The sequence below is a fragment of the Cervus elaphus genome, chromosome 18 (genome assembly GCF_910594005.1).
Source record: "Cervus elaphus chromosome 18, mCerEla1.1, whole genome shotgun sequence".
NCBI lineage: Eukaryota > Metazoa > Chordata > Mammalia > Artiodactyla > Cervidae > Cervus > Cervus elaphus.
Genome location: NC_057832.1, coordinates 39,637,830 through 39,650,967, shown reverse-complemented (window position 1 = coordinate 39,650,967; position 13,138 = coordinate 39,637,830). Strand labels below are relative to the sequence as shown.

The 13,138-nt window shown below is 43.1% G+C and overlaps 1 protein-coding gene across 1 annotated transcript in view; it reads right to left on the bottom strand.

Annotated features, from left to right (window-relative positions):
- The window catches only part of DNAH11 (dynein axonemal heavy chain 11), a 350,658-nt gene that overhangs the window by 158,833 nt on the left and 178,687 nt on the right, over positions 1-13,138 (bottom strand). The window contains exons 49-54 of the mRNA XM_043872240.1: positions 11,575-11,814; positions 9,775-9,936; positions 9,326-9,519; positions 4,523-4,685; positions 3,286-3,409; positions 2,722-2,864 (exon numbers count right to left, since the gene is read on the bottom strand). Coding sequence (XP_043728175.1) covers positions 2,722-2,864; positions 3,286-3,409; positions 4,523-4,685; positions 9,326-9,519; positions 9,775-9,936; positions 11,575-11,814 — 1,026 coding nt within the window. The remainder of the gene's footprint in view (positions 1-2,721; positions 2,865-3,285; positions 3,410-4,522; positions 4,686-9,325; positions 9,520-9,774; positions 9,937-11,574; positions 11,815-13,138) is intronic.

Here is a 13,138-nt window from a genome sequence, read left to right as displayed (position 1 = left end):
CCATATGGAGAAAGTAAAAACTACACACACACACCCATAGATAGTGAACAACTGAACAGATATCCAAAATCTTGTGAAAGAATCAGGGGCAGCTACATACACCAAGTGTTCTTTTCCCCATGCCATCAGATAGCCAGGAAGGAAGACAAGAAAGAAGAGTTTTCACATTTAACTAAAGTTAGCAGAAGAGAACAAGAGTACTCCACTTCAGGTGTAAGATGAGAATGACGTGGGAAAAGATGCACATACACAAATGTGAAGGAGAGGGGGCATCTGACATTGATTCACTGGTTTGCTTCAGCCCATCCAAGGACACACATCTGGTCATCATTAATGTGCACTGCCCTGCGGGAGTCAGAGGTCATGTTTCACAGGCCAGCAGGTTCTCACTGCCCCTGCATTCTGAATAGGAAGCGACTTTCAGTGGTGAACATGGGTAATGGGGTGGCAACGTCACATCATTCAGTCTGACCTGACAGGTGTGCTCATTAACCCTTGCTGCACATCCAGCTTCCCATGTTGCCCAGCAAGGAACATACACAAAGGAAATATCAGCTCATCAGAAATTTTGAGTCTTTAGCACATGCTGCTGAATATCAAGATATACTTAATATGACACTGACACACAGAAATCCATTAGTCTTAAAAAAAAAATTCCAAGGATTTGAGGGTGATACATAGGGATGAAGAGAAGGAAGCTGTGGTTTTCTAGATGAAAGGTGACCTATTTCTTCACTACACTGTTTCTCCCTCAGGTCAAGGCACTGACCATTAACCTTTCTCATGAGGTAGCAAGCTAAGTGACAAGGCCCAGAAGGAAGTGAAATATTCAAGGCAGAGATCTTATTCCTCCTTAGCATTTAAAAACTAAAAAACCCTGCTGCTCATTTTCATAGGGAAGAGATAAATTATCCAACTAGTAATCCTGTGACAACAAGGAAAAATGATCCATATCTAACTCCAAAATAAATTCTAGCTAGTACCAAGGTGCATACTGAAAAAGGTGATGATGGAAAGGCTTAGACAACAACAGTTCAGTTCAGTTCAGTCACTCAGTCATGTCCCACTCTCTGCAACCCCATGAATCGCAGCACGCCAGGCCTCCCTGTCCATTACCAACTAAGGGAGTTTACTCAGACTCATGTCCATTGAGTCGGTGATGCCATCCAACCATCTCATCCTCTGTCGTCCCCTTTTCCTCCTGCCCCCAATCCCTCCCAGCATCAGGGTCTTTTCCAATGAGTCAACTCTTCGCATGAGGTGGCCAAAGTACTGGAGTTTCAGCTTCAGCATCAGTCCTTCCAATGAACACCCAGGACTGATCTCCTTTAGGATGGACTGGCTGGATCTCCTTGCAGTCCAAGGGACTCTCAAGAGTCTTCTCCAACACCACAGTTCAAAAAGCATCAATTCTTCGGCACTCAGCTTTCTTCACAGTCCTTATTTAGGAAGACTGAATTGTCCACACTAGCATTTTCAATTGGCTGTCTGCCATGAGTGTGGCGAGGTTTCTTGTTCTAACACGTCATCCTTCCCGCTGCTGTTCCTTGGTTACATTACATCCCTGAGCCTACACTAGGGCGTGGAGTTGTCTCTGTGGAGGAGCTCTGGATTGAACCTCAGATCATCTGAGTGATAGGCCTCAACTACTTGCCCTGAAGTACTAACATATATCATTTCCTCAACTCAAACTCTTCCTCTGCTCCTTTAACGATTTACAAAACACTTGTGGTTTAGTCACTAAGTCGTGTCCGACTCCTGTGACACCGTGGACTGTAACCTGGCAGGCTCCTCTGTCCATGGGATTCTACAGGCAAGGATACTAGAGTGGGTTGCCATTTCCTTCTCCAGAGGATCTTCTGGACTCAGGCACTGAACCCAGGTCTCCTGCATTCCAAGTGGATTCTTTACCAACTGAGCTATGAGGAAAGATCCACCCTTAACTCACCCCAATTAACTTTCCCAGCCTGATCCACCTGTTTCTTCCAATAAGAACTCTACGTCCCAGTCATTTAGAGCAGTAGTCCCCAACCCTTTTGCCATCGGGGACTGGTTTTGTGGAAGACAATTTTTCAATGGACCAGGGAGTGGAGGATGGTTTCAGGATGATTCAAGTGCATTACATTCACTGTGTACTTTTTTTCCCATTATTATTACATCAGTTCACCTCAGATCATCAGGCGTTAGATCCTGGAGGTGGGGATCCCTGATTTAGTCCTATTTGTGGTTTCTACAAACATACACCATGCAGTCTACTCTTAACTCTTCTAAACGCTATTTCCTCTCCCTGGAAACTCTTCCCCAACCCACGGCATCCCCAGGAATTCCAAGCCATACCTGACACACAGCGCACCACTTTCTCCAGGAGGCCTAATGGCCTTAGAAAGGATGCCGAACTCCTGTGGAATCAGCATGGCTACACTTATTTGTGATGTCTCGTTTCCTGTAAAAGCGTAAGCTCTTCAAGGACAGACACCATGTCTAGCTCACTCGGGTGCTCAATCTGCTTAGAACAAGGCCTTGTAGGGAACCAGCATCACAGGAAACTTGAAGAAGGTGCCCTCCAAACACTCGAGGAAATAGGCAAATGGCCTTTTACACTGAATGACTGGATGTCCTTACAAAATGTATCAAACTTGTCATATGAATTCCCAAACAGAACCATATCAGAGTTGAAACAGCACGTTTAACTAAATGCAAGGAAAGCCAAGTGTTTCTTACTTTGAGTTGTAGTCGCACTCGAGCCAAAAAGAATTTCCAACAGTTTTCTCTGGAGTCCACCATGCCCAGACCACGAACTTCATTACGAATTCCAGAAATTATCTTGTCTACATCTTCATCACTGAACAGGTCAGGAATTTCCCCTGCCCCCAAAGGAATGAGTAGAATCATTAAAAGACTGCTATAATTCATATTTTAGATATGACTTAAAGTGCTTTCTAATACAAAGTTCAGCTTTAATGATAGAGTTTGAAAACAGAAATGCAATTTTTTTGTTGCATTTATAAGACACGACACAGTGACGACAAGCTGTGACAAACCCACCCACTAAACTTGCACAGGCAGGAATAACATTTACTTCACTGAAGGCCTCTGCAAGGCCTCTCACATCGTAAGCAGACTAAGAAAGCGATACACTTCAAATTAGTTAGGTTTATATGTTTCTCCCCAAAGAATGCCCTGACAAACATCTCAAAGACAAATTATCTCTATTTAAAGTTCACTGAAACCACAGATCATTTGTCTTTGGGGAAGATCTTTCATGGAATGTGTTGGTTTAATCACCTGATGCCAGCAAGTCATTAATCAGCACGAGAAAGCTCTCATCTAGAACCTGGGCATCTGTCAGCAGGAACGCGGTGGGCATGTTCTTGGCTCCGGTTCTGATGTACAGATTGGCAAGATCTACCTATAAGGAACAGAGGCCATCACTCACACTGTGTGAACAAGCTGGTGCGCTGTTGACGAGGGGTGGGGAGAACTGAGACGCTACAGCGGGAGGGCTGGGTGCCGTCCTTTCCCCGTTTATACGTTCTTTCCTCTTGGTGACTCTTCCTGGGGGGGCAAACACTATGACATCAGCTCCATTTCTGGCACATAATGATGAGTGTCATGTTCAGGCTTCACGGAGCCCAAGATGCAAACAGGCTCCTGACAAACTCCCTTCCATTCACGCAAAAGTGAATTCAGTAATGATTCTGTCAAGCAACGCGGTGAAAAGAAGGTTTTGGCTCATTTTAACAACTGTCTACTTCATTGTTCGGTGACTTAAGAGTTTACTAGTTTTATTTAGTAATACTGAAAGCAAGTGGTTTGTTGTTTGCTTTAAAATAGCACTTGCCACAAACTGTAAGTACTATTTTGTAAGTACTGTTGTGATTTAAAAGCAAAATATTAAAAAATGTGTCAGGGTTTCTTGACTGTATCCCCATCATATTTTCACAATCTGATACAAAGTGGAAAAAAATCTCTATGCACTTGTTAAAAAAAAAAAAAGGGGTTCCCCCCCCCACCCCCGCTCCATCGTATTGGTGTATGAATACTGCTGATTATCAGGTATGGTCAGTACAAAAGAAAAACATATTTGTGTAGGCAAGTATTTAATAAAATGTTTTCTGAGCAAGTTAGACAGGCTTATACACACATAAAATGTTGGTAGCAGTTTACTATTATTAATTCAACAATGAAGGAGAAAGTTAAAGTGTTAGTCCCTCAGTCATGTCTGACTCTTTGCGGCCCTATGGACTGTAGCCCATCAGGCTCCTTTGTCCATGGGGATTCTCCAGGCAAGAATACTGGAGTGGGTTGTCATTTCCTCCTCCAGGGGATCTTCCGGACCCAGGGACCAAATCCAGGTCTCCTGCACTGCAGGCAGTTTCTTTACTGTCTGAGCCACCAGGGAAATCCATGAAGGAGAAACAGCCAACGAAATCCTCTAAAGAGCTTAGCCGCCTCCAGGCTTGACTGGAGCACCTTTATCCTGGGGCAGAAGGAGCATGGGGCCGCCCATCACCAGACTTACCCGAAGTTCCTGGACCCCGAAGCCTTGGGTCAGAGTGATCTGGAAGACGTCAAGGCTGCAAATGTGAGCTGCCAGACGGGCCAGGCTCTGCTTGCCACTGCCGCCCACTCCGACCAAGAGCGCATAACCCTGAGGGGACTGCAGGGTGCGGCTGATGCGACACCTGGGGAGAGAGAGTACCCCCAACAGATGACACCCAATGGGCCCCAGGGCTATGCTGGTTTAATTTTTCAGATATTTAGATACTAAACTCTGATTTTTATTTCAGACTTTCAGTCCTTGTTCTTCTGTTTCCCAAATAAAAAGATGCTGCCTGCATCTGCCCCCTAATCACTTGTCTAACAAACCATCCTGGCCAATGACATCTGTACTCCCAACTGCTGTGTTACTCTCCCCCAAAAGAAGGCAGAAAATGAGGACAAGGCCTTGCATCAAAGCATCACATTTTCCTGATTAGCAAGAAAGATCCTAATGTCACACCAGTATCCATGTATAAGGATATCACAGGGAAAATGTCTTTGTGCCAGAAACTTTGCTATAGAATTACTTTGGGAAGAACTGATTTCTTCAGACCAACAAACACCTCACATGCGATTTACTTCATGCATTTTAAACACTTGCCAGCTCCCTCCAGTCGAGCCGGGAACCGACCAAGGACAGCGGCTGCCCATCCCTGGCCGCGCCTGGGTCCCCATGGCCGCGTCGCTTGCAGCCTGCGGTAATGAGGGTGCCCACTCTCCAGGCCACAGGTCTCGCCCTGAGGAGCTGCACTGGGGCAGCAGGCGGTGGCCTCTCGGCGCCTGGCAGGGCCCCTGGGCTGTGCAAACCCAAAGGCCAGCGCGTGCTGGGCGTACCCCACTGCACCTGGCCCTGCAGGGCGGGGCCTCCTCTGTGGTCACGGGCACACTGTCTCTGTTTCAGAAGAGATCTTAGGAGATAAACATGTTCAGAAAGAAAAAAAAATAAATAAACACTTGCCTTTTTTACATGATTCTTATCTCCCTTGCATGAAAGCTTTCCCCTTGCCTTGAGCCGTCTAAAACATTCTCAGAAAGTGTTAGAATCCAAGAGGAGTTAAATCTCCAGCAAAGTTAACTAATCCCTTTTTCTGTATTATCAGAGAGGTTCTGAGTGCTTATCCTACTGATGTTATTGCTACATCTACAGCTAGGAGTAAGTCGGCTTTCACATGATCAACATAAGCGTGTGCTCATTTGCTTCAGTCGTGTCCAACTCTTTGCAACCCCGGCGACTATAGCCCACCAGGCTTCTCTGTCCACGGGATTCTCTAGGCAACAACACTGGAGCGGGTGGCCATGCCCTCCTCAAGGGGATCTTCCAAACTCAGGGATGGGACCTGCATCTCCTGCACTGCAGGTGGGTGCCTTACTGCTGAGCCACCAGGGAAGCCCCCAATATAAGCATATGGAAGCCCAAATGCAAAAAAATTAAAAAAAAAAATACTGTATTTGCTCTCGGTTGCTTTCCTGAGATGAATTTAAGCCGTGACAAATCCAAACAATCTTTAACATATTTTTTTTTAAGAGTACTTTTTGAAAGAATTAAGTTGGGATCGCTTATACTAGGACCAGCACACACAATCATTTCCTGAAAACCTTCAATAACTGAAAAGACAGGTTATTTTTCCAAGCTCAGCCACCTCATTAAATTTTACTTCACATGACCACATGATAAAACCACCTTGGCAAAGCTGTGAGATTACTCTAGTAATCTCTTGAGTGAAACCCCAAGTTACAAGGCAGGGTTTTCATTTCATTTTAATGTGTGCTTTGAGGTCTGCATCGACAGAGTCTGTAAGTGGCAAAGTCTCTTTCTACAATGTTCAAGGACACACTGGAATCATCTCTGACGTGGAGTAAATCAGTTTCTAGCTCACAATCCCTAATCAAAGTACCAGCTTTTCCTTATAGGTCACTGAGAACTCTGTGTTGAAGGATTACAGGGGACAACTCCTCAGTGCCAACAAGACATCTCTTCCACATGAGTCATGACAGACGGCCAGCGCACATTAACCCAACCAGAAATAGCATTACTAAAAACTCACTTTTCACCATGCTCAGAGATTCTAACAGAAGCTTCCTTTGTCTGCTAAGCAGAGGACTGTCACTGCAAAGGGATCCATAAAACAATCAATATGTAGGAAGCTTATAATAAATGATGATAGGGAAAGCGCCCAAGTTTTTCTTAGGCACTTGGGCTCAACATTTTAAGGAGTGAGTCTTCTAAAAATCAAATTCTCCACCTTTCTTGGGTCTGTTTGAATTGCATTCCTCACATACTTCCTTCTTTCTTGACTTATTTCATTATTTTAATCTTTGCCCGAGTATCACTTGTTAGAAAAGCCAGCATTATTAACTGAATGGCATTCCCCCAAATGCATATAGTGAAGCCCTAACCACCAGTACCTGAGAATATAGACTTTTTAGGAAATAAGAGTGATTGAAGAAATTGGTTACAATAAGGTCATAGAGGAGTAGGGTGTATCCAATATGACCGGTATCCTTATAAAAAGGAGAAATTTGGATAAAGACACACACAAAGGGAGAAAGTCACGTGATGACTGAACTCAGACTGTCACAACACAAGGAACTTCCAGAAGCAAGGAAAGAAGGCTGGGGCAGACTTTCCCCAGCATCTTCTTTAGGGAGCATGGCCCTTTTGATATCTCAATTTCAGGCTTCTTGCCTTCAGAACTGTGAGACAATAAATATCTGTTTTTCTAAACTGCCCAGTTTGCAGTGTTTCGTCAGAGCAGCTCCAGCACACCAGTAGAGCCAGTGAGAAATGACAGTTACCGGGAAGCAGGACAGGAAGGGAAGGTGCCATCGACTTCCCACGCAGCAGCAGCAATGGCCAGCTGTTTAGACTACTCAACCAACTCTGTCATTCCCATGCTAAATTCTGACCCGGAACTTCTCACTGCACTTAGAAAGAAATAAACCCCCCTTTCCTCTGGTTACAATAAAACACCCTGTACACCTGAGGCCTGTGTCCACCTCCCCACCTTGACATATACCCTTCTCCCCGCTTCTCCATGCTGCAGCCACAATGACCCTCTTTCTGCTTTTGAACATTCAGCCTAGGGGCCACATGAAATCTGCCCACAGCTCAAGCATTCTTCCTCCAGATCCTTCCAGGCTGAGCTCCTGCATATCACTTCAGTCTCACCTTAAATGTCACCTCCTCATAGAGATATCCAGTCCCTCTTCGGGAATTCACATGTTTATTGCTCAGAATCAATAGATTTTATTCCTCAGCAGGATGTATCACTTTCTGCCATGTTCCTCACTTGCTTATTTGTTCATATCCTTATAAACATCCCATGGGATCACTAAAACATAAGCTCGATTAGAGAAATAACTGGATTATCTTGTTTGCTGCTGTCTTCCCAGTACTTGGGCAATGTCTGACAGCAGGGCGTCACGGACGGTCGCACAATCTGTGCACAGCAAAGGCACCCAAGCCAGGAGGTGACAGCCTGTTCAGTCACACTACATCAGCAAAGGGGCCTTCTAGTTTTCTGCCCAGAAAACATGCCCTTCCCTTTTTTCTTCCTTAACTTGCACGTAAGTACTGAATAGGCTGGCAATGTTTCTGTTTGATAGTAGGCACTCAATGAACATTCTTAACCAAGGAAAATCAGCTTGAGTCCATTCTGTCTCTGCCACTTACAAAGTTTTAAGATTTTGAACAAGTCACTTACCTTCCTCTTTCTTCATATTCTTTCCTAAGGCCATGGCAACCCACTCCAGCATTCTTGCCTAGAGAATCCCGTGGACAGAGGAGCCTGGCGAGCTATGGTCCGTGGGGTCACAAAGAGTCAGACACGCCTGAGCGGGGCACACACACACACACACACACACACACACACACACACACACTGAATAGGCTGGCAATGTTTCTGTTTGGCGCTCAGTTGGCACTCAATAAATATTCTTAACCAAGGAAAATCAGCATGAATCCATCCTGTCTCTGCCACTTATGAACTTTAAAACTTTGAACAAGTCACTTACCTTCCTCTTTCTTCATAGTCTTCCCTAACAGAGGTACAAGTGAAATAACATGAAATTATGGTTTCTCATGGCACTTCAAAAAATAGTATACCTATATAAGACATTGTGACATAATTCATATAGACAATAGTCTTTTAACGGATCCATGACACCTAAACCTATTATCATTTATTCATTTATATAAAAATTATCTACTATTATACAAAGAATTGTGTTTGACATTCTTGTAATTTGTTGAATGCAAGCTTAGTGACCTTCTCTGAATTAGGCCCATACATTTATAGTTACAGAAGCTAAGGGGATTGGAAGGACTTTTTGCAAAAGATAACTTTCTTACCTAACTCAGGTTACCAGTTTTCTAGTGTAGAATTCAATTTCCTTCCTACACATGTACATTCTTGAGGTCTTCTACAAGTTGCCTTTTGCTTATGACATGATAAGTGGGTGCACTTACAGGTATGTATGTGACATATTTACGTCATAGAAGAGGGCTGTGTCTTGTCTATTTTATCTTGTGTTCTCAGTCAAGTTTTTCTTTTCATTTTTTGAGGTAACATTGGGTTTCAATATTATATAAATTTCATGGAGAAACTTAGCTTTATACTGTATGGCAAACAAGAACTGATAGTTAAAAAAAACCCCAAAAGACAAACAAAAAAAAAAAACAACTGATAGTTCAAAGTGCTCAGTAAGATCTACTGAATAACAACAACTGTGGACACCCAGCCATTTTTACTTTGTGCAAAAGCATCACAGCCCATCAACTCACACATGTTGCATGGCATCTTCAAATAAAACAAGGTGCATGGCGGCATTGAGTTCATTGTAGTCATCCAGCGCTTCCGTAAGAAATGTCTTCAGCACCTCCCAGTCCTTCACTGGCATGTAGCACGGGTCTTGGCCGCCATTAGCAAAATGGCAATAGATGAGGGGCTGCTGACGCAGCACATGGCTATCTACACCCTGTAGGAGGAGGAAGTGAAAAATACGGTCATGTCAATCTCCAGAAATGATTCCTCTGGAGGCAGAGTGACTGGTCCAGGGAAAAGCTTGCAAATCAACCCATGGGTGGATGTCATCTTCCACCGTACAGATCTGGAATCACAGCTGTTTCAGCAAGGTAATCATATATACAATTCATTCACATCCTTATCCCATTTCTGCCCAAAAGCCAATAATGCCACAGCACATAGTGACCTTTGGAATTCATTTGCTTACTTCAAAGTATTTATTAGCAGTTTCCAGCAGTTTTTTATGAAACAAATCACAGTCCTTTGTGTCTATCAGTTTGTCTCCATAAACACGAGAAGATTCGTGAAGCCACAAGCGTATTAAATCATTTGGACACTTTAAACACTCAGGAGAGGTGAATAAAATCCCCTAAAAGGCAAGAGGGGAAAAAATTAAAAATTCAGAAGGTGATGACATTCCAAGATAATACTTTCTTTTAACATATTCTTTAGCTGCATTCTGAATTTAGCAATTTACTGAGTTACAAGAAGGGTTATAAATAGTATTACATATCAGTAGTTGTAGTCTCTGATAAGCAACATTTAAACAATCAACTGTACAATAAAAGGGGTTAAAGAATGGGTTGCCATTTCCTTCTCCAGGGAATCTTCCCAAAGCAGGGATCAAACCCGGGTCTCCTGCATTGCAGGCAGACACTTTACCGACTGAGCCATCAGGGAAGTCTATTAAAGAATTAACTACCATTATGCCTATTTCCAGGAATGAGCTAAGGCCGTATTTCAAGAGTCAGCCCAGGAACTAAATATCTGATCTGAGAATGTGTACCTACTGTCTTCAGGGAAATCAGTTTCTAAAACCAGCTAACATGAAAGTCATAGGACAGTAATATATTTTATTCTAAAATCCTGTGATGTCCTTTAATCTAATTCATTCATTTTAAAGATGAAATATATAAGATCCAGAGTCCACTGTCTGAAGGCACACTTTGTGGGTAGTCAAAACATTTTGATTTTCACATTCTCACACACTATTCTTCAATATTTTGGATTCATATAGACCCAGTTCTCATGGGGAAAGTCACCATGTTCTGGGCTCTAGGGACAAAACCAAGGGAGTCACAGAGAATTAGCTGTAAAAGGCTAAACAATTGTTGGGTGGTGTTGGGTGTAGCCAACAGACTGGATATAAATGGTGGGCAGAGAAGTCTCTCAATTCTTGGCCTCCCTTCCCTCTTATGGTCAAAAATCTGCTTTTAAAGACCATTTAATTGAGCACAGTCTTTCAGGCAGGTGCAAGAAAGATCGAGATGAAAAGGAATGGTCCACATTCAGAAAAAACTTTTGCCTAACGTGGTTACAGTTTTGAGGCAGCTGTGGAGTGATTTAGAAAGCAGGGTTATAAAAGTATAAGAAATAAAAATCACCAAATACAGAGAAGTCTCATGAAGTTTTCATATTCCACCAGTTTACTACTTCTGTCACAAATGAACTTTGAGCCATAAATAATTCTTCAATTACTTTTACTCTACTGATCAGGCCATGTAAGTTGGATATTTTCAAAATTTCAAGGTTTTGAATTCTCTCTTTGGAACTTTCTTTTCAAATCATATACATTCACACTGTCCTTTTACTGGATAAGTGAGTTAAGTGTTAAGACCAAACCAAAATAGGAATTTAAGAAATTATAATTTCTCTTGATGTATATTTAAAAATTATATCACATAAATATTAAAAAATGAAAATTATCCCTTTTACTTGCACAAAATGAGACACTCAAATATTTATATGGAATCAATGAAACAGGGAGCCAAGATTTCCACCTTAGCTTCTATTGCTAAGTCACCACCAACCTAAGAGGAATTGCTATTTTCATTGACAAAATGGGGTTAATAAACCAGCCATAATTCATAAAGCTTATTACAGAAAATGAAAGAATGCATGCTCAAGTATGCAGCATAGTTTTAGACTTAAGTTCTATGAATGAAGCCCATTGATATTATTATAATCAGTGCCCCACTCAAGACACATAACACAGTCATCGAGGTACCTGGAAGACGTTTGACAAGTCTCTCAAATTAAAGAGGTAGTGGAATTTAATGGCCGTGGGTAAAAATGTATGTGCCATCATCTGATGGAATGCGATTGTTGCCCGTATCAAAGTGGGGCCACTCCTGAGAACTGAGGGACCAAACGCTTGCTGCTGGAAATGGAAACGCAGGATTTGGCTGTAGATGGTGTTCAGTGCATCCGGTGATGGAAAGTTGACTGCAAACACTGTGAAATGTCTCTGAAAACAAAAACAAATATGAGAGTTGCATAAAATAGAAAATGTAATGGCACCAGTAGATTGGGGCTTCTCTGGTGGCTCAGACGGTAAAGAATCCGTCTGCCAATGCAGGAGACCCAGGTTCAATCCCTGGGCTGGGAAGATCCCCTAGAGAAGGGCATGGCAACCCACTCTAGTATTCTTGCCTGGGAAATCCAATGGACAGAGGACCCTTGTAGGTCATCGTCCATGGGGTCACACAGAGTCAGACATGACTGAGCAACTAACACTTTTACTTTTACTTTCCAGGAGATTACCAAAACAGGGAGGGGAACTTTATTTTTCATCTCTTCCTGTATCCATACCCACTGCAGTGTAACTTGGCAGTACCTTCCACTCTGGCTCTGAGTGCCCCTATGACTTGAAAAGGCAACAGGAGGAGACAGAAGTAACAGGGCGCTAGTCACTGTCCAAGGCTTGTGTGTTTCCACTAGCTCTCTTAAGGCTCTATCTTTGCAATGAATTCTACACGCCTACCCAAGGATGAGAGACACGTGACACAGAGCCATGCTGTCCCAGTTACAGTCACTCCAGCCAAAGCCACCCTGAGTAGCTGCCAATTAACTGCCCAACGTGTGACCAAGCTCAGGTTAGGTCAGCAGAGTCACCCAGCTGAGTCTCCACTGACTACACAAAAGCAAGCGAACAACACTGACTGCTGTATGTACACTGGTAGCGGTGGCGATTTTTATTTAAAAACTTACTTGCGCTCAGAAAACCTGCACATAAGTATTTACTGTAGCTTTATTCCTAATTGCCAAAATCTGGACACAACCATTGCTGTTGTTCATTCACCCAGTCGTGTCTGACTCTTTGGGACCCCATGACCTGGAGCACACTAAGCTTCCCTGTCCTTTACCATCTCCCAGGGCTTGCTCAAACTCATGTCCATTGAGTTGGTGATGCCATCCAGCCATCTCATCCTCTGTCGTCCCTTTCTCCTCCTGCCCTCAATCTTTCCCAGTATCAGGGTCTTTTCCAATGAGTCAACTCTTCGCATCAGGTGGCCAAAGTATTACAGTTTCAGCTTCAGCATCAGACCTTCCAATGAATACTCAGAATTGATTTCCTTTAAGATTGACTGGTTTGATCTCCTTGCAGTCCAGGGGACTCTCAAGAGTCTTCTCCAACACAACAGATTAAAAGTATCAGTTCTTTGGTGCTCAGCCTTTTATATGGTCCAACTCTCACATTCAGACATGACTACTGGGAAAACTACAGGTTTGACTAAACAGACCTTTGTCGAAAAAGTAAAGTAAAAGTAAAGTCTCTGCTTTTTAATATT